General features: G+C 39.0%; 3 protein-coding genes across 5 annotated transcripts; all 3 read left to right on the plus strand.

The window, feature by feature from the left end:
* LOC105055588 (autophagy-related protein 9) lies at nucleotides 1–11,526 on the plus strand. Of its 3 annotated transcripts, none has more exons than XM_019853905.2 (11): nucleotides 1–221; nucleotides 379–430; nucleotides 1,661–2,292; nucleotides 2,381–2,701; nucleotides 2,976–3,198; nucleotides 5,284–5,463; nucleotides 5,558–5,764; nucleotides 9,170–9,247; nucleotides 9,340–9,410; nucleotides 9,504–9,614; nucleotides 10,206–11,526. In XM_019853905.2, exons 3-11 carry the CDS (start codon nucleotides 1,715–1,717, stop codon nucleotides 11,050–11,052), a joined length of 2,616 nt encoding a protein of 871 aa, XP_019709464.1. In that variant the 5' UTR covers nucleotides 1–221; nucleotides 379–430; nucleotides 1,661–1,714; the 3' UTR covers nucleotides 11,053–11,526. The 3 variants fall into 3 exon arrangements, with proteins under 3 accessions (XP_019709464.1, XP_073102874.1, XP_019709466.1); XM_073246773.1 differs by having other exon boundaries at nucleotides 1,726–2,292; XM_019853907.2 differs by having other exon boundaries at nucleotides 1–430; nucleotides 5,558–5,746.
* A 1,619-nt stretch (nucleotides 11,527–13,145) lies between these two features.
* On the plus strand, nucleotides 13,146–20,059 carry LOC105055590 (uncharacterized). Its single transcript, XM_010937453.3, has 5 exons — nucleotides 13,146–13,400; nucleotides 18,895–19,009; nucleotides 19,105–19,194; nucleotides 19,470–19,568; nucleotides 19,687–20,059. The coding sequence occupies exons 1-5, from the start codon at nucleotides 13,333–13,335 to the stop codon at nucleotides 19,786–19,788; spliced, it is 474 nt and encodes a 157-aa protein (XP_010935755.1). The 5' UTR covers nucleotides 13,146–13,332; the 3' UTR covers nucleotides 19,789–20,059.
* Nucleotides 20,060–21,554: 1,495 nt separating this feature from the next.
* On the plus strand, nucleotides 21,555–23,951 carry LOC105055591 (pentatricopeptide repeat-containing protein At1g06143). The gene has a single exon (XM_010937454.4). The coding sequence runs from the start codon at nucleotides 22,063–22,065 to the stop codon at nucleotides 23,815–23,817; it is 1,755 nt and encodes a 584-aa protein (XP_010935756.1). The 5' UTR covers nucleotides 21,555–22,062; the 3' UTR covers nucleotides 23,818–23,951.
* The last annotated feature ends 1,872 nt before the right edge of the window (nucleotides 23,952–25,823 follow it).

A 25,823-nucleotide genomic window follows, 5' to 3' on the forward strand; every position in this document is an offset into this window, starting at 1 on the left:
ATCAAAACAATATTTCCAAGCGGAGCCGGAGATCACTCCTTCTCCGGTTTTCTTCTTGACCTTCCGTACAGAAATCGGCGATCGCAGCAGCGAGTTATTCGGAGAAGAAATCAAGGGGAAAGCTGGAGAGAAAGAAATCCGGAAGCGACGCCGAGAGTCCGACACCGATACGCCTTTCTTGGCTCCAAGAAAAGAAAGCAAGAAATTCTGATACTTGCCAGGCAATCAATCTATCTCCTCCGTCGATCCTTCTCCCAAAACCTCGTCCTTTAATTCCTTTCTTTTCCTGATTCTTCTTTCCTAAATTTCCGCCTATTTCTCACTGAGTTTGAGTCGGACTTCTCTTCTTGGGATTCTTTGAAAACCCGATTTTTCCAGGGTTTTTAGCCGCTCAAGTCGGTGGGCAGCGCTATCTTGCTATGACAAACAGGTAACTTTTTATTCTCTTCGAGTGATTAATAGTTCTTTTTCTTCTTTTCTTTTTTCTCAATGACTCCAATCCTGTTTCTGTTTTCTGGTTTTAGACTAACTGGGGATTCTTGAACTCTTGCATTATGAGTTTCTTTTTACAAGATTTGTCACTTGAATTTGTTGCTTGGTGCAATTTAGGGTTTTAGCTAATTTGATTCATTGAGATTTCTATATGTGAAGATTTCAGCAAGATTTGAGGTATCGCACGGATTCTTGGCTGCTGAATTAATTGTGTTTTTACTTTTTAGCGATGAAGGAAGAAGTTAGCTTTGGCCAAGATTAGAGAATAGTAATACGGATGGGACAGTTGCTGTTATAATCTTAAAAGTTGAGTTTTGACTAGAAGGGAATATAGGGTTAAAAAAAATTTTGTAGGGTCCATATTAGCAGCAGGGTGAATATGTGGAATTGCCATGTTATTTTTATTGTTAAAATCTTAATTTTTTAGTTGCTCCGATCTTGTGGGAATGTGGTCGCACTGGTTTGCACTGTGTCTTGTTTTTATTCCTACTATGCGTATCTCTTTCTTATTTCTTATTTCTTTGTCTCTTTTCCTACTTCTCTTTGCCCCGGCCACCGTCGTTCTCACCTACTCACTCTGATCTCAGTTTTCAAGACATTCTCGCTTCCTGTGGAGCATTAGACTTAAAAAACAAGGAAGAAAACTACTTGCCTTATTTATAGGTCTGGATGATAGAGTAGGAGTTGGACATCAAACCCAAATCAGCGAGGTGAATCTGGTTGTTATGGATAAGATGATAGCTTTGCAGCATTTGTTATAGGGCTCAAACTCATGAATTAAAAAGAAGAAATACCCAATGGAGCATTTCACTTATTTTATCCAACAGTATTCTGTTGGTGGAAAAGCATGATTTGTTGGTTTATCTTCTTCTTGTTGCTGTTGTTTGTTTTCCCCCTATCACTTCTTGGTTCAAACACCAAAATATATGTTTTTTAATATGATAATCAAGAAGCCAAGTTTCATTGTTCCATGTGTTTTCTTCATCGACTTGAATTTTCATTCTAGAAGAACAATCTGGCATTTCCCTGTGCATCTTCCATGTGCGATTCTGAATTAGCAGCAATAGAACTCATGTGTTAACACTTTCAGAATTTAGTCTTTGAAGGGGAGCAATGACTATAATCATTGTTGTTTTTAACATCTCCTGCTGATTTCTTTGTCATTCAGATAATCACTTCGTGGCATGGGCTGGTTACTTTTACTTGTTCTGAGCTTTCTTACATGATGTTCAGTGCTCGAAAGGGTGGAAAAACTTCCAGCAGATTTAAATGGCAATGGCGAAGTGAATCACCTCTAACTGCTCCGATGGTTGATGATGTGCCTCCTGAGATAGAGTTGTCTGCATACCGAAGGTTGCCAAGTTCTGGTAGTGAGAGCCCATCAGGGCTTCTTAATGATGAAGGACCGAAAGCAGAACCAATTGCTGATTTAGACCTGTTTTTTGAGAGAATGTATAACTATTATTGTGAGAAGGGGCTTACATGCATTATAACCAAGTGGATATTTGAAATTCTGTCAGTGATCTTTGTGGAATGTTTTATTTGGTTTTTCTTATTGGTTGTTGATTGGAATGCCCTGTGGAATGCGAAGTGTGGGATCGATGCATTTGAATCAGGAAGTAAGCCTTGTGATCTGGCAAAGAAGGCAATTAAACCTCATCCATTGGTTCCTTTCACGCTTACAAAAGTGATAATTGTTGGGTCCATGGTTATAGTGACAATCTATGGACTGTTCAACTTTCTAAAGTTCATTGTGCAGTTCAAAAACACTCTGAAAATTCGTCATTTCTATTATAATAGGTAAATTTGCAGTTCTGTTCAATTTGCAGTTTAGTTTCTTAAATTAAAGGGGACCAAGGTTCACTTTATATTCCTGTGTTTCTTTCAGTCTCAATGTTACAGATCGTGAAATTCAAACAACACCATGGCCAGTCATTTTAGAAAAAGCTGTTCAACTACAACACTCACAACAACTCTGTGTGGTCAAAGATCTTTCTGCACATGATGTGGTGATGCGAATAATGCGCAAGGAGAACTACTTGATCGGGATGCTTAATAAAGGTGTTCTTGCCTTTCCAATGTCTAGGTGGATCCCTGGTGCTGGTCCAGCTGTCAAATCCAGGAAAAATGGAAGGAAAAATCATTTGATACTGACAAAGACTCTTGAATGGACGCTAAATTGGTGCATACTTCAGAGCATGTTTGACAAGTGGGCATTGGTTTCATTCTGTACTCTATATTCATTGTGGATTTTGTTTTAACTGATCACTACACACCTCTGCTTGAACTTCTTTTCATGAGGACTGGTATCGCTTTAAACTTTGGATTACATCCAGGAAGTTGCACATGCTTCCTGTACAAAAAATTTTGAAATTTCTTTTGATGAGAATTTAAACTCTTTTTTACATGATGGTAGAAGCTGGGATCTGCAATCATTTAGAAGCACATGTTCCTTCATGCTCACTCTGGAATTTTTTCTGCAGTAAATTCTGTGTTCAGAGAGATTTTGTCACAAACCCTTCATTATTAAAAAAGAGGCTAATGATAATCGGGATTGGGATGCTTCTCATTTCGCCTTGTCTGGTTATTTTTATGTTGGTGTATCTATTTCTGAGGCATGCTGAACAATTTTATCATCATCCAAGTATAGTATATTCTCGAAGGTGGTCTAACTTATCAGAGTGGATCTTCAGAGAATTTAATGAGGTAATTACTCTAGATGGCTTCAATTGGTAACATCTCAAAACTAACATTTAAACCACAGATGTGGTTTTCACAAAAATTCTCTTATCAACTTATCTCATTGCCTCTGTGTTTTTATTTTTTAAATATATATTTATATATTCGTTATTGGAGTTTGAAGATTAGATTTCCTTTGCCAATGCATAAACTTTTTTCTCCTGCTTTCTGAATAATTAGTTGGTTAGTTATATATTATTACATGTAACAGTTAGAAACTAATTTGCATGTCTATCAGTCAAGGCATCAACTTTGACATGGTGGTTTACAGGGTTAAATTTTTAATTTGCATTGCATAAGACCATCGACTTGTCACAATCTTTGCCCTCCTATGCCGCGCCACCCCCCCCCCCCCCCCCCCCAAACCGCAAATCACCTTTCTTCAATAGAAAGGGTAATAACTGCATGTATACATGCAAATCACTGTGTCATTTATGTTTAACTTAATTTTTACAAGCATGCCTTTTCCTGTCATGTTCTTGAGTTAACAATAATGCTTAACCGCGTGCCTTTTTCCTTTATGTTAACAATGATGCTTACCCAGGATGCCTTTGCCCATTATGCTCTTGAGTCAATAACTAATGTTGTTATTGCTACAAAATGGCTTTTACATGAATGAAAGCATATTTCTTTTCCTGGATTATTTATAAACTTTCACTATACAAATTGAGATGGTTTAATTGTTTGAGCATGTTAAGTGAAAAGCAGAGGATGACTTTGTTAGGAGGGTGACATAAGCACAAGTAGAAGAGTGACAAGTATGAGCAGGCCTAAGATTACCTATGTGGAGGTACTGCTGAGGATTTTTAAGTGACTCGATTTTATTGGGGTCAATTTTAGATAGACAATAATGCTGGATAAGATTAAAGCCCCAAAACTGAGGCCAAGCAGTAGTGATGATACAAGAATGTTTGTAATCTGGAATACATAAATTGAATCTACAGGAGTATACCACAATAAATGATATGAATTGGGGCTAGAGTGGAGTATGTTTGTCTGCAGCAGCTTTACCCCAACCTTTCTTTGCGATATTCCATTTAAATTTTTGGCAAGCTTCCTCCATCATGTCAGCCAGCATGAGCCAAGAATTCTAGCACAATCTGTTCAAGGCCTGCTGTCAGGTGAACTGCCAGTTGGAAACTTTTGTTTAGTCCTTGCACGGGGCTAAAATTGTCTAAGCTAACCCTATATTGATGTGATTTGGGGTTCTTATTGTTGTACCATTTTTTCTTTTTACGCAAAACTAGAAGTATCTTAAGCAATTAATATGGTCAAAATTAATTTCTAGATTATAAGCCATCTTACTTCTGACTCTTGCTCTTGATCATTTCTTCTTCTAAGTAGAAAATATTTTTATCAAATGGAGCTATCGGCTTAGTTTAAAGTTTATAACTATCAGATTGTTGTTACAGAAGTATGTGTTATATAAGGCTTGTCCTTTGGCAAACGTAATTGACATTACATTAAGCGAAGGAACCATTGTGGCAAGTGTAACTTTGAGCCATGTAAAGCTTATTAATTAGAGTACGCATTTATAGATTTAGTTGCTGTTAACTCATTAGCATATTCTATTTGAGTGTATTTTAAGCCAATGATTTTTCCCAGGCTTTGAAGTAGAAAGCCCTCATCTTTTTGAACACTTATGTGAAATGTTCTGCTGAACAGTTTCGAATCTATACCTTTTTTTAAAAAAAAAAAAAATCACATTGCCATTTACTCAAATTTTGTTCTGATGCACTCTAAAAACAAATTATTCAGTTTCTTTAAATGGATATGAACTCTAATATTATTGGTTCTTCATGGCTTAGCTAGTTTGATTCAAATCTACAAGCTTTCTCATGTTATTTTAAGATCCTGGTTCCTGAAATATGAAACAAAACTCATAGAAATGCATGGAGTACGCATAATATATTAAGTTGGGCATCATATATGATCAGTTATGTGGAGCATCAGAGTTCTTGTCTGTTATGGTAATCCATTTTGGATGCAGTTTATACACAATCAGGTAAACTTATAATTATCAACTCTTCTTTTCTTTTACTTATATTTCAGGTTGATCACTTATTCAAACATCGAATCAACAATAGTGTGGAACATACTTCAAATTATCTCAAGCAGTTTCCATCACCTCGCATCAATATAATTGCCAAATTCATATCTTTTGTGTCTGGTGGCTTTGTTGCTATTTTGATCATCATTGGGTTTATAGATGAATCTCTGCTAGAGGGTCATGTAAGTCCATTAATGATGTCACCTTGCTTTACATGACTTTCCTTAATGTAAAAATGTGTGATTTCAACTTTTTGCACTACAATTGGTTCTGCAGATTCTTGGTCGCAACTTGTTGTGGTATGCTGCTGTTTTTGGTGCCATGACTGCTATAAGTCGGGCAGCCATGGCTGATGAGCTACAAGTTCTTGATCCAGAAGGAGCAATGTCTCTTGTTGTCCAGCATACCCACTATATGCCAAAGAGATGGCGTGGTAAAGAACATAGTGCTTTGGTTCGAGCAGAGGTTGAAACCCTATTTCAGGTTAATTTGATTAAACTACAGATGGTCAAGATATGCTTTAAGCTGTGGTTTTAATTGGTCATGAAATATTTGTTGTTTGTTGCATCATCACATATGAGACTTCCTTATTATACTATTATTTTTTTTTTAAATAAGCACTTACCATCACAACCATGATTTTGAAAACCAATCCGAAGGGCAGTTCGGGCCGTATTGAGCCGTACCAGTGCCGAACTGGATCGGTTCAGGCTTGATTTTCAGCATCCAAAAAATAAAAAAAAAATATAAACCACCCAATCCGAACCGAATAGTTTGGGCTTGAACCGGGCGGTACATAGCTGTTTCGAGCCAAACCGTCCGGTTCGGCTCATGTTGGGCTGTTTTTATGTTTGAGACATAGAGAAATCTTTCGAAACTTCTTCTCTATATTTCTCAATCTCTCTTTCTCACTCTTTAGCACTGAGAGCAGGAGAAAAATTTCAGAAAAATATGGATTAAAGGTATGTTTCTCCTTCCTAGCTGTTTTTCCTCTCTTCTCCTATTCTTTTTTTTTTGAAAAATCATGAAAAATAGAAAAATAAGGAAACATCATGTCAAATTTTTTTGACATGATTTTAATATATATTGTAGATCTATAGATGATTTACACAATGACACTAAAATCATTAATTTTCGTTAAGTATATAAAATTTTAAATTAAAAATATATTTTTAAAATAAAAATTTTAAAAAATAAATTTTAAAAAATAACTGTAAAAATAAATTTGGTGCCCATTTATCAAAGTTTTGATGTATCTTGATAATTTTAGATTTTTTAATTGATTTAAGTATTTTAGAATCCAATGATATCTAGTCTATGTATTGATTATTAAGAATGCTAAATAACATAATGTCATACGTAGATTCGTATTACATATCATTAAAGGTATATCAGAGTGATATGAATATTAATTAATATCACTAAATATCAATTTGGACTTCAAAATATTCAATAATCCATAAAACTTTGATTGAACACCCCCCTCAAAAAAGAAAAATCCAAAAAAAATTTGCATTCTGGTTTGGGCCGGCACGCCTACCGTACCGTGTGTCGGTACAGCATCGAATCGGTACCATATCAAACTGGTTCCGTACCGAACTAGCCGATGACTAGTACGACCATTGGTACCAGTTTTCAGAATCTTGATCACAACTCTATTGATTCTATGTATATATTCATGAAAAACAGCTTCCATGAATAGACTCTTTGATAGCTACCTGCATTTTGCTTTACTGCAGATAGATGGCTTTATAGCCACATTAGGTGGGCTCGTGGAGAAATAGGTAATGGAACTTGGTCTTGATAATTAAATAAATAAAAGCTGAGAGGCTTATTTTGCTGAGAGTTTTATTTTTTTTAATAAGTATACCATTTGATTTGTTTAGAAATGACTTCTTAAACATGTAATTGATATATGAAGAATGTCAATGAAAGATTGATGAATGTCAATAAAAAATTGCGTTCTACAATAGAAAAGCTATGACCCTACATGATTGAAGCACAAAAGGGTTCATATTTTACCTTTAGTCTTGCTTAACATTGTTAACAATAAATGAAATTCACATAAGGAATAGGATGCTCCAAATTTGATTAACTAGTAATGGCTTGAAACTAGTTTTGCATGAGGTAAGGGGACACGAATTGGAAAGTGATATATCTTCAAGATATTTCTTCTTTGTATTAGCCATTATGCTCATCAAGGTAAGGGGTGCTGGCTTGAAACACCATTGTGGCCGATACCAAGCCTAGATGGGAAAGGTGGAGGGTTAATGTCAGGTTGATGGCTGGTTATGAAATGTATCCATATTTGATTTGATTAGCCATTAAGCTCCTTTCCATTCAGCGACCCTACCTAGCCATGTTAATGGGTTACACTTGTTAAGCATTTCAAGATGAAACTTTCTAAGTGGAAGTGACAGCCTATTGTTTCTTGCTTTCATCAGCCTATCGTGTTTAAAATGAGAGCTGAATACATAGAAGAAGTTCGGACTTTAAGTTTGCAAGCTATACAGATTTTGGTATTAAAATGGGATAACAACTTATTGAAATGACTCAGTCAATTCAGTTAATATTGTCAGGCATTGGAGATTTGCTCGAGTCTTACAGCTCCAACAAGTGAGAGCACCTGCATCCTGAATTTCATGCACTCAAATTGAATTTGTTTGAGAAATTTAGTGGGTCATGCTTATCAAGTTTTTAAGGACTGAACTACCTGATTCAAAGAAACAACATAATGTTTTGTGTAGCATAAATAGATGTAGGGCGTACTTAGGAACTCCTAAGCTGTCAAGTTGGCAGCTTAAAGTAGAGGAATCATATAGGCATAGAGCAGCTTGTTTTAGTGGTTCTGTCAAGAGGGACACCAACTGAAAAACATAAGAGAGTCCCAAATAATTGAGTAAATTTGAGTTGGAGTACAAGAGAGAGGAATTTTCCTCAAAGCGGAGAAAGGGCATGCTAATTTCTATACTACTGTTAAGGGTCTGAAGAAGCTATGTATATTTTGGATCTAGCTTGACCTGGATATTTTAGGGCCGCTGACTTTCACCCATATTCAACTTGCTCATTATGTCTGCAGGATGGCTATTCAAACTGGATCCAAGTCATGTAGGTTGGACCTCCATTTTGAAAATAATTTATATTGGTTCAAATCAAGTTGGGTCCAAAACTACTGTATAAATACTGAGTTTGTATTAGGGTTGCTGTTTGGAACCCATGTCTCATCCAGATCTACCAGTTGACATGCAACATTAGGTGCTGCTACTTTCGATTTATTCTTTTACTTGGAGGTGCTGTAAGCTGTGACGAAGAAAGAAAGAAACCAAGATATTTAAGAGATATGGTTTCAAGCAATATTTAGTAGTTTAAAATACCCGCTGTCATTCTCAAAGCTCTCACTGTTTGTTTTTTAAGCTAAATACATGATCAAGCAATGTTAACTCTTTTTAATATTATCTTTAGGATATTGCAAGCTACCTCCAATATAAGAAGAGAAAAAATTATGAGTGTTGTGACACCTATAGACAGATATCTGGTCACTCATTAATGATAAATTTTAAATTCACTCCTTAAGAAATTAAAAATTAAGGTGAGGGAGACCTTGATATATGCGACATATTTAGTAGACAGTTCTGTGATTCAGACTGATTTCTCGGCTTTTGCTTCCTTGAAAACAATATCCTGTTCATAAAGTTTATGTCACATTTAAATATTTTTTTCTTGCAAAGACTATTACATTGTCAGTGCAAGCTCTGCTTTTTAAGCTAAACAGGAATTCTTTGTTCCTTGATATCTGTAACAGCAGTAAATAACAAACTAGATATATCATACATTTGTGCATATGCATTCATGTGAACTCTGTAATCTTTATACTTCTTAACTCTGCAGTATACTGGAATGATGCTGCTGGAAGAAATGGTCTCAATCTTTCTCACACCAATTTTGCTAATATTTGTCATACCAAAGGTAATGTCCAGACCTGCCGTTAAAACACTAAATATACTAAATATATGCTGCATGCATCTTATCATCTAACAATTTTTTCAAACATTTTGCAGTGCGCTGATGACATTTTACATTTCATATCAGACTTCACCGTGTATATTGATGGTGTTGGCCATGTTTGCAGGCATTGTGCTCGTATTCTAATTGATTCATTTCCTTTTTCTTGAGATATCATGTTGATACAAGCTAACTTAATCTCTTACTTTTTGTATAATAGTTTGAGTGTCTTTGACTTTGAAAGCCATGGCAATAGGAAGTATGGTTCGCCATGTGATGCAGCAAAAGACAGGAGGAGTACCCAAGGGAAAATGGAGAAATCTTTCTTAAGGTACTGCTTCTCTGTAATCAGTTGGTATGACTGACCACATTTTCTTTCACCTTACCCTTGTGGAATGTATCACCTGTTTTATGTCGTTATTGATCTTAAACATGCTGTTGGTTTTTGATACAAGTGTGTCATCTGATGCAACTCTGGGTTTCTGAAGCGATATGATTATTCTTTTTACTGATGCCCTATCAGTCCTATTGCTTTATGTAGAATTCATTGATTAAGCCTTCACCACTACCTCTGAATTGGCATCTTCCACCTCAACTTATGTTGTAAGATTGTGAGCTGTTTATTTATTTATCTACTGATTTTTAATTTGGGTCTTCATACGACTTTGTCCCCCCTCACCCAAACAAAATTAACATTTTATCCCACCACAAGTTCACCATTTAATTGGCTAGTCATCTGCAGTTAGTTGATGCTCAAGTTATTACTGCTCACATGGAGCCATATAACATTTTCTTAATGGCTCTCCTGATGATGAATTGCTATTTGCTTGACATATATAACCATGGATATCCTGTTTGTTATTTTATTTTGTATTCCATTCAGTTGGTCTCTTGACTTGATTCTGTTTCAAATTTTGTGCAGCTTCCAAAGTGCATATCCAACCTGGGAACCAAGTGCCCATGGCCAAAAGTTTCTATCCACTCTTCGCAATTTCAGGCAGAGTCAGGCGCATCAGGAAACTGATCAGAATTATTTACTAACCCGAACATGGCAATTTGCCCCACATTTGAGAGGCCAAGGTGATGCCATGCACAGATTCACCTTGCAGAAAGGTCTCTGTCACAACGGGGATGTACCTAAAACTGGCCATCATCTGGGTCCCTTTTTGTTATCAAATCCTGATCAAAGGACTTATCTGTTGGATTGTTATTACGTGTCCAAACCTGTAGACATGGGGGAAGATTTGAAAGACTCTCCTCCATCACCAAACAAAATAGCCTTTGACGCTGACCAAGGTTCATTTTCAGCGCACAATGAATTGCGAACTGAAATCAATGACAAAGATGAGAGCTGGGGTCCTCTCTCAGAGAGACAGCAGAGTTACCTTGATGCCTCCATATCCAGTCCTTTATTCAGGAACAATGTCCATCAGCACCAAGATCCAGAGCATCACACTGTGACTCCTTGGTGGGCCCGTGCAATACCTCAGTCATCTGGGCTTCAGACCAGTTTTCTTGAACCTCCCAGCTTCGGTCACCACAATTATGGTCATCACAGTGATGATATCAATGATGGAACTTCAGAGCAACAAGACAGCACTAATGGCAGCACAAACTGGAGTAACCTTCACAATCTATCCAAGACAACCTGCATGGATGAATCAGACAGTGCGGAACCACTCAACCTCCCATTTGTTGATGATTATGCTGGGCCACCAAAAAACCTTACCATTAGAATAATACCCAGAAGTAACGATCCAGTACAGTGAAAAATCCATCATCACCTAGCAGTTACCAACCCCTTTAAAGGCCATGTTTGATGTCATAATACATGATGACAAAGATGTGATTGATTTGGGGGAAAGATGGGGCAATATTCTTTTGTACATTTTATAGATTTATCTACTGCCAGCCCTAATTCCTCTGGATATTCTTTCTGCTAATGTCGGGGATATTCTCTAGTTTTTCTCAGAGATGATTCCATCATATTGATGTTCTTTAAATCATTTGTCAAGTTTCATGCCAGGAAGAAAAACGCATTTCTGAAGTTGATAGCATAATTGTTCAGCTTATTGGCCTTGTTTAAACATGTATGGAGGCACATATAGGTGCATGTACTCCTTGAGGCGAAAAATTGAATATCTGCACGAATATGGATGTACACCAGGTTTGACTAACTGTCTTCCAGGTGAATGTATTTAGTGTCTTGAATCAGATATATGTTATGGATCTTTTTATCAGAATATTGGCACTGAATCTTAATATCTACAGATGATGAAATGACATGGGGAACACTTGAATTTCCGGTTCTAACACTGTCAGAATCATCTTATGCAGTGCTAGATTTTGATATTTTAATACAAGCTGGATCTAGCATGGACCATTTTGCAACATAAATAGGTTTTGCTTCTTGTGGTGTTTCTTTTGAGAAGAAGATGGGGATATTGAAACTCATTTAGAACATGAATTGCGATGAATCAATGACTGGAACCTCGGTTCCTTATATCGAGTCTCTAGTGTTTGAACTAGCGCAAGTTTGCAATATAGCAATTCTTTCTGTTGATGAGGCATTAGTGTGTCATTACGTGATTTGGTTGGCCCTGTTATGAGTCGTATAAATCCTGTCATGCCAAGTGAGTTCTATTTGCTATATTTAAAATGGAAAGTCTACTTTGGTATCTTCCTGTTAGGTTCCTCATTTATTGTTTGATACTCTTTGGTCAGTCTGTTTCATTGGATGCTAAAGCAGCAGGCAGAGTTAGATTAAGACAGATTACATGGAAGTCCTTTTTTATGTTGTCTAATCTAGAAAAAGCATGGTAATGCTCTTGGGAAAACACCTAATTAATGCCATGTGGAAACTTCGAGGAAACTTCCAAAAGCACAAGTCTTACTTTTTAATGATTTAGTTCTAACTAATACTTTAGTTTTAATTAGATTTGCAGGTAACGCTCAACTCAATGATAGGATTACTTTTCTAATTTTTTTTAAAAAAAAAATCAATCAAAGACTCGAGCAAGTTTATAAAGTCAGAGTCAGGCAAATTATGCCTTCTAATAATTGTATGGATAAAAATGAAAATAATAATGGACTCAAGTTTACAGCGTGTATTTTCCTTGGTGGGCACTGGGCAACAGAGTAGTGGTCTGCACACGTTGGCTCATTGCTCATTTGGGTCTAACTTGGCATCAAATTGTGACTTAAGAGTAATTAGAGTTTGAAAAAAAAGGCATACTCATAGGGACGTCAATCTACTCATATGTTCATCAGCTACAACAAAAATGTGTGGCATCCTTTGGGATGTCAAAGAAATGTTACGGTAAAGGAGAAAAAGAAAAGGTCGATAGAGGCTCATGTTGAGGGTTTAAAAGTGGCTGTCAAATGCTTTCTAACGACAAACTCGTCCAACGTTCTCAATGCCCCTAGAGTGGGGCCCATCAATTCTGATCGTCAAATCGTTCCTCTCGCCTGCCTGCCTCCTGATTAATTTCCCAGTTTCGGTCAAATCACCTACGGACGGCCATTGATTAGACCAGTTACCCAGGGATCCATCGACCCTGACCACAAGATCCCTAGTCCCCTTTTTGGTCTCTTTTGATGGTCCAATTAGATACACAAGGCAGGAATCGCATGGATGATGGAGCCGTGATTCCGACGGTTCTGATCATTTTCCAAAATTCCTTTAATCTGGTCAGGAAATCGAACGGTCCATATCGATTTTTCTTTTGGATCCACGTCACGCCATGTGCGCCCCACCAACGATAACGGTAACCGTTCGCACACCGGCCCATGCGACTGCGTGTGAAAGCTCAGTGGCACTTTTGTAATTTTGTCCAAAGACCGAGGGTGCTTATTCTGGACGCAACTTCCTCCCCTTCTGGCCTCTTCTACGTGTCTCGCGCTTTTAAATATCGGCCGGGCGGCGACCGGGCCTCTTTAGATTTCCGATCGGAGCGGCTGGAGAGAGCGAGATTTCTCCTATCCCTTGCGCTCTCCTTCGTTCTCGATCTCATTGGTGTCCTTGGGGGCCCTCTTGGTCGGCGGCTAAGATGGGGTTCCTATCATTCGCCGGGAGAGTTCTCTTCGCCTCGTTCTTCATCCTGACCGCGTATCAGGAGTAAGCCCTGGTCTTCTCTTCTATCTAGTTCGGTAATTCTTTCTTGCTAATAATCTTGGCAAGCGGGCTGGGGTTTTGAATTGTTTGTGATGGTTCTTTCTTTTAGCGCATTCCGGGCGAATTTTAGGGTTTAGGGTTCTGCTTTCATTTTGCTTTTGATTGCTGTCGTGCATTTTTCCATTTTTATAAAATGGTAGATGCTAGCGTGTATGAAAAAAAAAAGAGAAACAAAGTGGGGTTTGTTCCCTTCCCCCTTTTTTCCCTTGTCGGTGTATTGATGTGCTTCTTTTTTTTAAAAACTAGGGCATTTGTGGTTATTTGGGTTTGGATCTGGTGATCTTGATCTTCTATGGAGCTTATTTTTCTTCTTTTCGTAATACGTCTCTGTCTCGCTTTATTCTTTCCTATTTTGTGTAAGATGATATACTTTGGAATTAGTTACTAATACTGTAGATGGGTCCTCCGATACAGTCATCTAACATGTAATAATTGCGCTGTTAATATGGGCATGTATTTTATGATGGTTTGTCATGGCTGGACACGTCGCAGGACTTCCTTTGCATTACCCTTTTGTATGGGTTCTGTTGGAGGTATAGATTTATTCTGATTGGATTAGCTAGGATTAGGTCCCAGGTTGGGAGAGTCATTGTTTTCTTGCGCTCAAAAGAGATATGATAAAAACAATTTTTATGCAGCTATTAGCCTAGTTTATTATTACAGTTGGAAAATGCTTAGAGGACAGCATCACTTGTTGGCTGGCCTTTAATAGTTTTGAAGGTAAAAGGCATGTGATCAAAGACAAACTGTTGAAATAAGACTTTCTGTGAGGGAATGTACATAACGTTTACTAATAGGATATAATTTTCTACTTTTATAGACTAAAATATTTTAGAATTTACTAAAACAATTGCCTTTTTTAGGAATGTAACTTGGTGCGGCTAAGGGCAACCAAAAGGTTTTAGAGGCCTTATGTTTGAGCCTAAAATCGCTTACTTTAGTTTAAATTTAGTTTCCAGATTGCACTAGAATTCTTTTTCTTATGATTTCTGGGAGTTGTTTCAGGGCTTGAATGCTCAAGCATGGTGCCAAAACTTCTCTTCATAGCTAGCATGCTATGTGGTACAAAGGGATTGGTGAAATTTATGGTGGAATGATGTTATAAAGCACTAGTCTTCTCATGCCTTGTGGCATGGAAGTCAGCAGTGAATAGACAATCTTGGGTAATGATATGGGGCTCCATAGCATTTTTCTTTTTCTTTGTATTTTTTTCTTGGGCTCTACACATGGTTTTAAAATAAGCTAGTATTAGAGATGTAGTTGCTGGTCAACTGGTTTACATTTGGAGTCTTATTCGGACTCAAAACATAGATAGTATAGGAAGTCGCTCAATTAACTGCTTGTGCATTTTGCAATCACCACTTGTGGTGATTGGGGTTTGAAGAATCGACCATGTTATAGAACGTATTGCCCTGTATCAAGTCATACTGAGGTATGCATCACCTGTACCAATAGTCCATGAGTCGACATGGGTACATTGCAGTATTGGTACATGACCAATAAGCTCTAGTATCGTGGTACTTTGGACTTGTAATGTCTTAAACCCTTCTTGCTGGCCAGAACCATCAAAACAAATAGATACTAGCTATTTCTCCGCCTTCTGAATTTTAGGTTTTATTCAAATGGGTTTATGCAAAAATTACAATGGATAAGTTTTGCAAAAAGGCTAATGATATTGCCAAAACAAATAAATTTCTTATTATGTAAAGCTGGCATGCTTAAATTTTTTTTATAAACAAAAGGAGGTGCAATTGAGAAGTTTCCATCTTTTTGGGTGCATATTTAGTGTACCATGTACTATGCAGAGCAGTAAATATGACCAGATGCAGAATGCTACTCTTTTATGGCCTCACATGACCTTTCAACTTAGCAAATGCCTACGCAAATTTTACAAAATATAAATAAAAAAAATGTTTTTAGGAAATAGTATTTTTAAATATATATTATTAAAAACCTTGTTTTATCCCCTATTCATACTTTCCAAGTTAGCAAATAAGGAAATGCCATGTCAGATGGTTCTCCACACTATCAATGAGAATAAATGAAACATTTTGGTCTAGGATTGTGGGGGAGAGAAAGATAGTGTGACTCTTTCCTGCATCAATTCAAGTTGCAGGCACCATCATTTAGGTCCTCTCTTGGATCTCCAATGGTAACATGGTTGAGATTGATGGAAGTCATCTATAATGTAAAAATAGAGCTTCTTCAAAACAAGAAGAAGCAAAATTGCATTGCTGGGGAGCCTTTTGCATCGATCATGCATTTGACGTGTCAATTGTATTAGTCTTACTAGCTAGCATCCAGGTGCGTTTTCATGGGATCATCCTATGTTCGTCTCCAACTAGCCTCTGTCCTTGATAGGTTGGTGGTGGTCCCTCTTTTGGTTATCAGTGTAGTTCTTTGTCAGGGACGAGAGTCTAAGAATCTAAAAAGTATGCCTGTGCTTGAGGGAGGATGATAGTGTGGTCAGGGAGGATGATAGTGTGGTCATGGTTGCTAGTGTTGTCATAAACAAGCATTAACTGTAGAAAAGTCATTCCTTGCTGTATTGTAAATGAAGGCATTCATGATGGCATAGTTGATTTCGTTGTTGGCAACAAAGTTGTTGGCCACAAAGTTGTTTAGTGGGTATGATTCAGATGGGAATATAGCAGATTCATTATTTTTAGATTGGAATTTAGCAGATTCTTGTTTTTGAGTTTCCATCATCTATTTTTTGCTATGGAAATATGTTAGGCATATAGAAAGTGAATACAAGGAGGAGATTGGAGGGGCTCATGGTAAGTTTGAAGAATTAAACATTTAGATGGAGGCTAATGGCCTGTTGGTAGTCGAACCTCTTTTGTACTTGGAAAGAGATAGAGTAAATTTTGGGCCTTGGAGGAATCGAGAAGTGGGGTGAGTTTTTCTGCTTGTATCAAATTAAGTTGACTCACCTCTTTTGTGATTGGAAAGAGATGAAATAACTTATGGCCTCCAACTAAAGGTCCACTGAGTGACAGAGCCAATCAGCAAGTAAGGGCTGTTCTTATATAGGCTTTCTTTGATGAAAGTAGGGCTGCATTTTTTTTAATCACCATTATGTCTGGACATGAGCAAAAGATATAATAGCTAAATTGAATATTGCTATTTTCTGCTTTTTACTTGATTGATGTGTTGCTTACGTGTTTCATTTTTTTTCTTTTTTTTAAAGCTAGGGTTTAAGTTTCTGTTGGATTTTGTGTGGATTAAGGTGCCATTGGTGTTCCAGAATGGTCATTTGAGCTTTTAAATGTCTTTATTTCTGTTTCTATTTTGGTACCCCTTTTCTTTCGAATACTTTCCCAAATTCATCGTGCTTCTGCAGTTTATTAGCTAAGATCATGATGACTACTGTATATGGCATATTGTATTTTGAAGTTGTAATTCCTTCTTTTTTTTTTTGTGTGTGTGTTTTGGGGGGTGGGGGCTGCATAAAGTTGTAATTCTTTCGATAGATTTATACTCAGGCAAGGTTTCCTTTGCCTTAACTTTAGCCTGGAGTGTTTGGTATATGTTGTGACCAGCTTGACTTGACTTAGATTTGAAATTGTCTCTGACGTTATTGTTTTCCTGCTGTCAAACTGAGAGATGGTAGAAATGATCTTTGCATGACCTGTTGACCTAACTTATTACTTGAGAACACATTAAGAGGATAGTTTTGCCCCTTAGGTGGCTTACTTATGCATTTAGCTTTGAAATAGTATAATACGGGACCGTAAATGGCTTTTTCTCAAGGGGATGTATATGGTCTTCACTGAATATATCATTTATGTATGCTTTATGTGTTTTTTCCTTGAGATTCAATTTTGAGTGGACTGATTTTTTGTTGCTGGATGTGCAAGTTCCTTCGATGCAGCATTTTCTTGATTTATTATTATATTTCATTAGTTTGCTGCCTGAGCTTGCAAGTTCTATCGAGTTTCTGATGCAGTGTTTCATTGTTCTTTCATTAATTCATATGACTCTACCAAATACCACTTATCTATTTCTCATTATAAAACTATTTGAAGTTTGCTTTCCTAGATTAGTAATGTTAATAGTTGCAGATAGCAGGCTTGGAGTTGATAGGAACTTATAATCAACAAAGAAATATACCCACACATAGCTTCATATATGTAGACATGCAAATGTTTATGTATGCACGTATTTATATGTTTTTACAAACTTAAATGTGTACCTAGGCTTTGACTAAGATACACTTAGAATGGATATTATCGATTTTGGTCTTTAAGAGTGGGGAGGCAGACATGTTATTATGTTTGAATTAACGGGCTCTAAATAGCTCATGCCTACTTTTGATTTGCAGATTACAAATTTTAATGGTGGTCTTTCACTAGGTTTCGGTGTACTTACTGTTTGAAATTCTAGATAGGATCATGCTTATTGTTGGCTTGATGGTGGATTTCACTTGGTTGACTTTTTGATCCATGGATTGCCATGTGCATAAGATTGTTCCTCAATCAAATATCATCATTTTGTTGGATCAAATTAATCTTTACTCCTGGTATGACATGTAGGCAGCACATTCTAGATGGCTGCCCACTTTGGGATTTGGTTGGTGTGATCATGTTCATAGAGGTATGGCAAGATGAATTCATTCTTTGTAGTGATGCTAGGTATAAGATAAGAAATCATGTTATTTATCCTCAGTTTAATGTCTTGAAAGCTAGAAATCACATTTCACAGGGTTCTTTACAATTTGACCTGCCTTAAGCAGAGTTTGAATCTCTCACTTTTAGTTTAATATTTTGTTAATGTTGGAACTTTGATGCTTATCAAAAAGTTTTATATGCTTTATAGTTGCAAGTAATCGACTCTATTTAAATGTTTTACCATACATTGGTAGAAGAGGGAGAACATGGGGTCCAGCAACAGCATTTGTCTTGAGGGACAGGATGAGCTCAATGATGAAAAGGTTCATTTGAAATCTTGAGACCTATCCACTAGAAAGGGGGAAAAAATTCTGGAAGCCTCAAGTCATCCCTGTTCAAGGGAAGCGTGTGAACAAGAAAGAGTGAAGGTCATTTTATACCTCCTTGGCCTTCGTAGACATAGTAGGTGACATGCAAAACAAAGATGTCACAGTGCACGAGGCTGTTGTCACTGTGGATTCAAACCCATGACACTCAGGTAGTAAGTGATGTGGAAAAATGTTATTTAGTGTTAGTCAGTTCTTGAATGATCATTCTGTAGCTGTCAAATGCTGACTGCAAATTTATGAAGGAAAAATAGGTATTTATGGAGACATGTCAACCTTCTTTTCTAAATCACAATGCTTGAAAGTTGTCTTATTGATTCTCACTTGATAATTATCTTTTTTTGTTTGGCTTTGCATGTACATTGTTAAGAAGCTGCTTTTCATATAATTGATTTTTCTGCATTGTTGAGTTGTACTAATGTTTAGTTGTCTGTTCAGGTTTTCCGAATTCGGACTTGATGGTGGTCCAGCAGCTAAGGCTTTAGCTCCCAAATATGACCTTTTTGTGAATCATGTATCGTCACATCTGGGAGTTAAAGTACCAGAAGTTGATGTTTGTATCTCCTTTCTTTCTGTTCCTTTTCTTTTTTCCATTGAAAATTCATAGGTGATTTCACTACTAATAGATATTTCATTCTTCACTTTCAGATTAAACATATTGTCATTTCTACTATAGTTCTGAGAGGGCTTGGAGGCCTTCTGTTTATCTTCAGTAGCTCATTTGGAGCTTATCTCCTGGTCTGTAATCCATGCTCCTTTTGTAGCTTCATTTGTCTTTTAAATCTTTCATATTATAGCTGGAAAAAAAAAAAGGGGTTCCAAGAGGTGACAAAGATAGATTTGGCAATGATAGATTATCTCAAACTGACAGCAAGTGAGTTCTTTCGCATGGGAAGGTGTTCTTTTGTTAACTGTTGTTAATAACTATCTGATATTGTACTCAAGCCACATCCTTTGAGCTACTCTAGTTACTCCTGAGATTTGGTGGTGCTGAAAGCATTACTTCATTGCAGCTTCTGTATTTGGCATTGGTCACACCTATTTTGTTCGACTTCTATAACTACAACATTGAGAAGCCAGAGTTTGTACGACTTTTTGTCAGGTTTACACAGGTGTGCTTCTTTACTTCCCATGTGGCTTTAACCATGTATCATCTTACTCTGCCAGGCTCTGGCCATAAATTTCTGAATTGCAGTTAATAGATTTTTTGGTGTCGAGTAATTGCTGCAGAATTTGGCTCTCTTTGGCGCCACACTTTTCTTTATTGGGATTAAGAACTCCATGCCAAAGAAACAACCCAAGAAGAAGACTCCCAAAATGAAGACCACCTGAGATAAGGCTGGGGGGCTCGTTGATGCAGTGGGGAAATCAGGTGGCAGTGAGGTGATTTTACATCAACAAGCAGTTGCCGCCTCTCTAAATCTACGGCAGCCAAGTCATTCTGTACTTCTATTTGTGTTCCAATTTTTGTTTTTTGCCCTCTTGTTGTTTGTGAAGATGTTTGTGGTCAGAATCTCTGCATCTGAGATGTGAGCGGCAGTTTAGGATTATGTTGTATACTTCATACCTCAGTTTGATCTAAAAAGAGCATATTTTATCTTGAGATATTCTGCCCAAGGTATTAGAAGTTGAAAACATGAAAGGTATTTCTACATAGATTTATTTGAAGATTTGAGCCTTCTTTTGATGAGATGGGGGTAATTTCTTTTTGTCTTTTTCTTTTTCTTTTCTTTCTTTCTTTTTTCTCTTTTGTTGTTGTTGCTTTGTTGGTGAGGAAACATGTTCAGTTGACATTGTCTCGCTACTTTGCTAGGCCGGTGTGAGGAATGAGGTTAGATGCTATGTGGAGTCGCATTTGTCAAGCTTCAAAGCCGCCTAAGTGGATTATGCTTGGTTACGCAGACTTATGTACAGGTCACCTCCAAATAACCCGGACAAGAATTACAATCTGAATACCACAGCCGCGTGCATTGGAGAGAAAAGGAGAATGGGTGGGCTGTGACCGCACATGTGGGAAGAAGGAAAAAATTTTGAGAGTTGGACAGAGAGAGAGGAAAAGAAAAAAGGGTCCTTCAAGCTGGCGGCCGTCTGAGACTCAGAAAACATGGGCCGTCCGAGACTCAGAAAACATGAGCTCTACAGGAGGTGCTTGTCAACGCATCGTCAAACCCCTGCCTCCTCTGTCTTAGGGGACGGCATTCGGTATCCTCGTCCATCTCAGTATTCCTCTTTCTTTCAGGTTCTTGGCTCAATTTATTCTATCGTAGTTGCTTGAATATTTTCTTTTTCATATAATTTTCTAAAATTCTTCCTCTCCTTTTTTGGTTTTTTCTCCGATAGGTTTTTGCAGCTCTCTCTCGTTACGTCTCCCTCCCTCCCTCGCTAACTTCTCCTTTCGGTGCTCCTCAAGCCAGTGAAAAATTATTTTTTCAGACATAATTTTATTTTATTTTTCTGCTCATTTTTAGAGTGTTCAATGGTATGATAGCTGATGCCAAGCTCAGATTTCTTCGACAAATCGTGCTGCAGTTCATGTGGACATCAAGCTTAGTCTCGGGTTATTCGTTACATTAAAGCCAGTATGGTTAGGTGTTCTGTAACTAACATCATTGGTACCTTTTGTTTTCTTAGCTAATGCGCAAAAATAGGTTATTTAAATTTTTCTATTGAAATAATAGAGAAAAAAAAAATTAAAATGCAAACTTGGATCTCTTTTTCTTTCCACAAATGCCCTATGTATGCGTAAAACATATTTTAGTAGAAAAATCATAAATTAAAGCATTCAGTTCACCGAGTAAAAGTTTTTCAGTTCTAAAAAAATTAAAAAATTATTTTAAATTTTTCACTGAACAGTAATATATTACCTAAAAATATTTTTGGATTCTAGAGAGCATCTTAACTCCCTCCAACAGCAATCCTCCATGGGACCTAAATGTGTTTCATTTTATGCTTATTTTATTTTCTCAACCTACATGACAATTGAAATATTTGATAGTTGGATGGACCATATATATATATATATATATATATATATATATTTTTTTTTTTTTTTTTGACTGCTTGAAAAATTATTGATTAGAACTGTTCTACCACATGTATCTTGATATCTTGAATCATCCAATAAAAAAAACTTTTACATTATTCATTGTCAAAAAAGATATATTATTATCTAAATTTGGTTAAAAATTTGGGATGAAAAAAAAAATTGATAATTTTTATTGTTTTGGATGAAAAAAAAGATTAGTATCTAGGATGGTATGATAGATTTTTGAGTCAGACACCTCCGAAGCCAATCATAGGTCGAAAACTGGCACAAATGATTGAAAACGACATGGATTACTTAATTTGGTGTTTTCTCGGGTTTAAAGCCCGTTCGATCTTCGAAGAGGGGGAAAAAAGAAAAAAACTGGCGAACCAATTCCCATGGCCCTTCGAGGCTCCTCTGCCGCTAAAATGAACATTGAACGAAGACAATGATCTGCTGCGACATATTTTTCCTCTCCCTTTTCCTGAATTTCTTTACAACCAACCACAATCTCGAATTGGCAAATAGATTCGACTGCCAAATATACACCCTCAAGTGTTCCAATTTTCAAATTTTCTGACATGACCGTTAAGCTCAGGAACGTTATTCCCATCTTCTCTAGCAAACAACCCCTCCAAACCCCAAAAACAGTCTCTCCAACCTACTCTAATCACCCAATCATATGGAAACTTAAGAAATGCAGTGCACCGCAGGACCTCCAATCCATCCACGCCTCCATGATCAAAACCAATTCTCACCAACACCCTTTCTTCATGAACCAATTTCTCACCACCTGTTGCCGGCTCCACGAGATCGATTACGCCTTCCTGACCTTCACCGACGTGGCCGATCCCAATGTATTCGTGTACAATGCCATGCTTGGCGGTCTCGTTGGCCATTCCCAACCGATCAGAGCCCTTCGATTATATGTAGACATGTCGAGATCCCATGTACTCCCCACAGGATATACCTTCTCCTATTTGATCAAGGCCTGCATGCAAATACCAGCTCTTGGGCTCGGGGAAGCTGTTCATGGGAAGATCTGGAGGTTTGGCTTCAGTTCCCAGCTCATAATTCAGACTGGAATGGTAGATTTCTACTCAAGTCTAGATAAGATTGAGGAATCGAAGAGAGTGTTTGATGAAATGTCTGAAAGAGATGTTGTATCATCAACAGTGATGTTGTTAGGTTATGCGCGTGCTGGGGATATGGACTCTGCGAGGAGACTCTTTGAAGAGATGCCGCAGAGGAGCACTGTGTCGTGGAATACTATGATAGGAGGGTATGCAAGGGCCAGGGATGTGGAGTCGGCTGCTTCCTTATTCGATGAGATGCCCAACAAGGACTTGGTGTCATGGACCACCATGATCTCTTGTTACTCTCAAAACAAGCATTTCAAGGAGGCTGTCGAGACCTTTGGAGGAATGAAGGCTGCAGGGGTCAGCCCTGATGAGGTGACCATGGCCACTGTCATCTCAGCTTGTGCTCATTTAGGAGCCCTCGAGCTGGGAAGGGAGTTGCACCAGTATGCATTGCTCAATGGGTTTGATCTTGATGTTTATATGGGTTCGGCATTGATCGATATGTATGCAAAGAGTGGGAGCATAGAGAGAGCTCTAGTGGTTTTCTACAAGTTGGCAGAAAAGAATTTATTCTGTTGGAATTCTGTCATCGAGGGGCTGGCGATTCATGGGCATGGAAAGGAAGCACTTGATATGTTCCATAGGATGAAGAAGGCTGGGCGGATATTCCCAAACAGGGTAACCTTTGTGAGCGTTCTTAGTGCTTGTGCTCATGCTGGCTTCGTTGAAGAAGGCCGCAGGATGTTTGCCAGCATGATTAGGGACTATTCCATCTCTCCAGAGATGGAGCACTATGGCTGCATGGTGGATCTTCTAGGACGTGCTGGTCTTTTACAAGAGGCACTGGATTTGGTCCGGAGTATGGTTATGGAGCCGAATGCAGTCATCTGGGGTGCTCTACTGTCTGGGTGCAAAATCTATGGGAATTTGGAGATTGCAGAAGCTGCTGTGGAGAAGTTGATGGTTTTGGAACCAAACAACAGTGCGCATTATATGCTTCTAGTTAATATGTATGCTGAAGCAAATCGATGGGGTGAGGTTGCGATAGTGAGGGGGATGATGAAGGGCAGGGGAGTCCAGAAGAGGGGTCCAGGGTGTAGTTGGATTGAGATGGATGGGGTAGTCCATGAATTCGCTGCTTCAGAAATGTTTCATCCCTCAAGTAATGAGATTTGCTTGTTACTGTTTGGATTGGATGGGCAGCTGAAGCTTGCTGGCTATTCACTGGAATTGGATTTCAATTCATTATTGTAGTGTGAAATTTTTCTGGGAAACATATTTTTCTGTGCAAAGACAAGCCCTTATAGTGCAGTGGCTTGCCAAATTTCCCAATGCCCTCTCTCTGGTATAAAGATACAAAATTCACACCGGTGGTTATTGGGGTGATACTGGCAAATTACTTCATCACAGTACAACTGGTTTTCTCCTCTCCAATCAGTATGTTGAATACTTTCAGGGCTTTTCATTCTCTTAAGATAATGAAGAGTGTCTTCAATAAACCCTCAGGTCCAAATGTGTAATGAAATGAACAAATAACATGAACATATGGATAACCAAAAATAACACAGTACAGGCATTCTGCTTGGTGGTCATCTGATAGCAACAGCAGTGCCAAAGTTATCTTTAATTAGAGTTGAGTCTTTCTGAACAAAGTCCTTCCGAAAAACACTGCTGCTCAAGTCATAATATCATACATTGACAACCAAGAAAGAAAAGGGAATGCCGTTCATCGACATCCTCATTCATGACCGCGGTATCAGATACATGGACACATTAAAGTGTCAGGTTTTAATTCATCTTCTTTCATAAGAACAAAAACCCTAAGATCACAGGTGTTATGGCCAATCGCCTCATCGTCCGATCGCCGGGGAACGTGCACCTGCAAAACGAGAAGTCCACACTGACCGGAGGCGGCTCTGGCGGGGATCCTCCGACGGTCAAGTCAGAGAGGTGACTGGGCAACAGTGAAATGAAGACAGAGAGCTCAATCGAGGGAGAGAGGGAGAGAGGTGCGAGCCTGTGGTCTCCAAGTCGAGAAGTGGAGAGAGAGAGCCCCTTGCACTGTTGCCTTCCCCGATTTATATAGTGGAGCACGGTATGGCGCCGTCATTAATGGCGCAGACAAATGAGGAATTGTCAACTCACTGTAGACTGTATGAGTCGCCGTGAAAGTGTCATGTCGCCGTGGGGCTGTCAAATCATTAGGGTTGACAATGCCCTCGGCAGGACAATGCCCCTAGGTGGCCGTGCCGCATGCGGCTGTCAGAACTGACAAGCCCTGGCGGCTGTACGACGATTGGAGAAGCCGATCGACCTTAGGTCGGTGGCCAGCTGAGTGGCGTCGGGCCCCTCCGTTGGTCGGCGAGCCTTGCGTGAGTCGGCCATCAGACTTCTAGGTTCAGTCGGTCGGAAAAAGCATGCCCGGCCGACACATCCTCAGTCGGTTGTAGGCCGTTAATTGGCCGGTGATGGCGCCCGTCGGTCGGTCCCTCCGTCGGTCGGTCGGTCGGCCCTCCGTCCGTCAGTCGATCGGTCGGTCCCTCCGTCCGTCGGTCGGTCGGTCCTTCCGTCCGTTAGTCGGTCGGTCGGTCGGTCCCTCCGTCCGTCGGTCGGTCGGTGGGTGGGTATTCCCCAATAGTTGCCCCCTCCACTCCTGAGTCGGACGGTGAGCTGGCCGATGTTTTTATTTGGGCAGCAACCCTGGGCGAACAGGAGTGGATTCGTCGTATGCAAAAATCCGACCGTACCGTGAGTTGATCCGATGTCAGGCATCTCATAAATGCCGGGCGATTCGCCGGCGTCAGACGTCAAGTCGGTGTCAGATGGTCAGGTGCCGGACGATTCGGTGTCAGATGATCGGATATCCGGCGCCTTCTAGGAACGCAGACCGTCGCGGTGCGCTGTCAGGCATCCCATCGGGAACGCGAATCGGCGCAGGCGCCTTAATGCGGAACCACGGCCCCGCTTGCCACGTGTCGGAGGTGGTTGGGCCGGTGCCCCCTGCATTTAATGAGGGCGGTGCGGCCGTCCTGGGATGGGCGCGCCGAATCATCAGGCCACCCGGAAGCCGTCACGTGTCGCACATCCGTGAGGCTTCGGTCGGCGCGGAGATATCTCGGCCGTCGGACGGCCCTATATATATAGGACCATCCGGACCCAGAACTCCATTGTTGACATTTTGCTGCAGAAACTCTGTCTGGGCGATTCCTCAGTCGTCGCGGGCAGAGCCCTCCCTCCTGCTTCCAGAAGGGGTTTTCTTC

The sequence above is a fragment of the Elaeis guineensis genome, chromosome 12 (genome assembly GCF_000442705.2).
Source record: "Elaeis guineensis isolate ETL-2024a chromosome 12, EG11, whole genome shotgun sequence".
NCBI classification, from domain to species: Eukaryota; Viridiplantae; Streptophyta; class Magnoliopsida; order Arecales; family Arecaceae; genus Elaeis; species Elaeis guineensis.

Bases quoted from the DNA above. Each gene is read 5' to 3' on its own strand.
- LOC105055588 (XM_019853905.2), top strand. From the start codon at position 1,715: ATGATGTTCAGTGCTCGAAAGGGTGGAAAAACTTCCAGCAGATTTAAA. The intron at 2,293-2,380 runs GTAAATTTGCAG...TGTTTCTTTCAG, and splicing joins CGTCATTTCTATTATAATAG to TCTCAATGTTACAGATCGTG. The intron at 9,248-9,339 runs GTAATGTCCAGA...AACATTTTGCAG, and splicing joins TAATATTTGTCATACCAAAG to TGCGCTGATGACATTTTACA.
- LOC105055590 (XM_010937453.3), top strand. From the start codon at position 13,333: ATGGGGTTCCTATCATTCGCCGGGAGAGTTCTCTTCGCCTCGTTCTTC. The intron at 19,010-19,104 runs GTTTGTATCTCC...CTTCACTTTCAG, and splicing joins TTAAAGTACCAGAAGTTGAT to ATTAAACATATTGTCATTTC. The intron at 19,569-19,686 runs GTGTGCTTCTTT...TAATTGCTGCAG, and splicing joins TTTTTGTCAGGTTTACACAG to AATTTGGCTCTCTTTGGCGC.
- LOC105055591 (XM_010937454.4), top strand. From the start codon at position 22,063: ATGACCGTTAAGCTCAGGAACGTTATTCCCATCTTCTCTAGCAAACAA.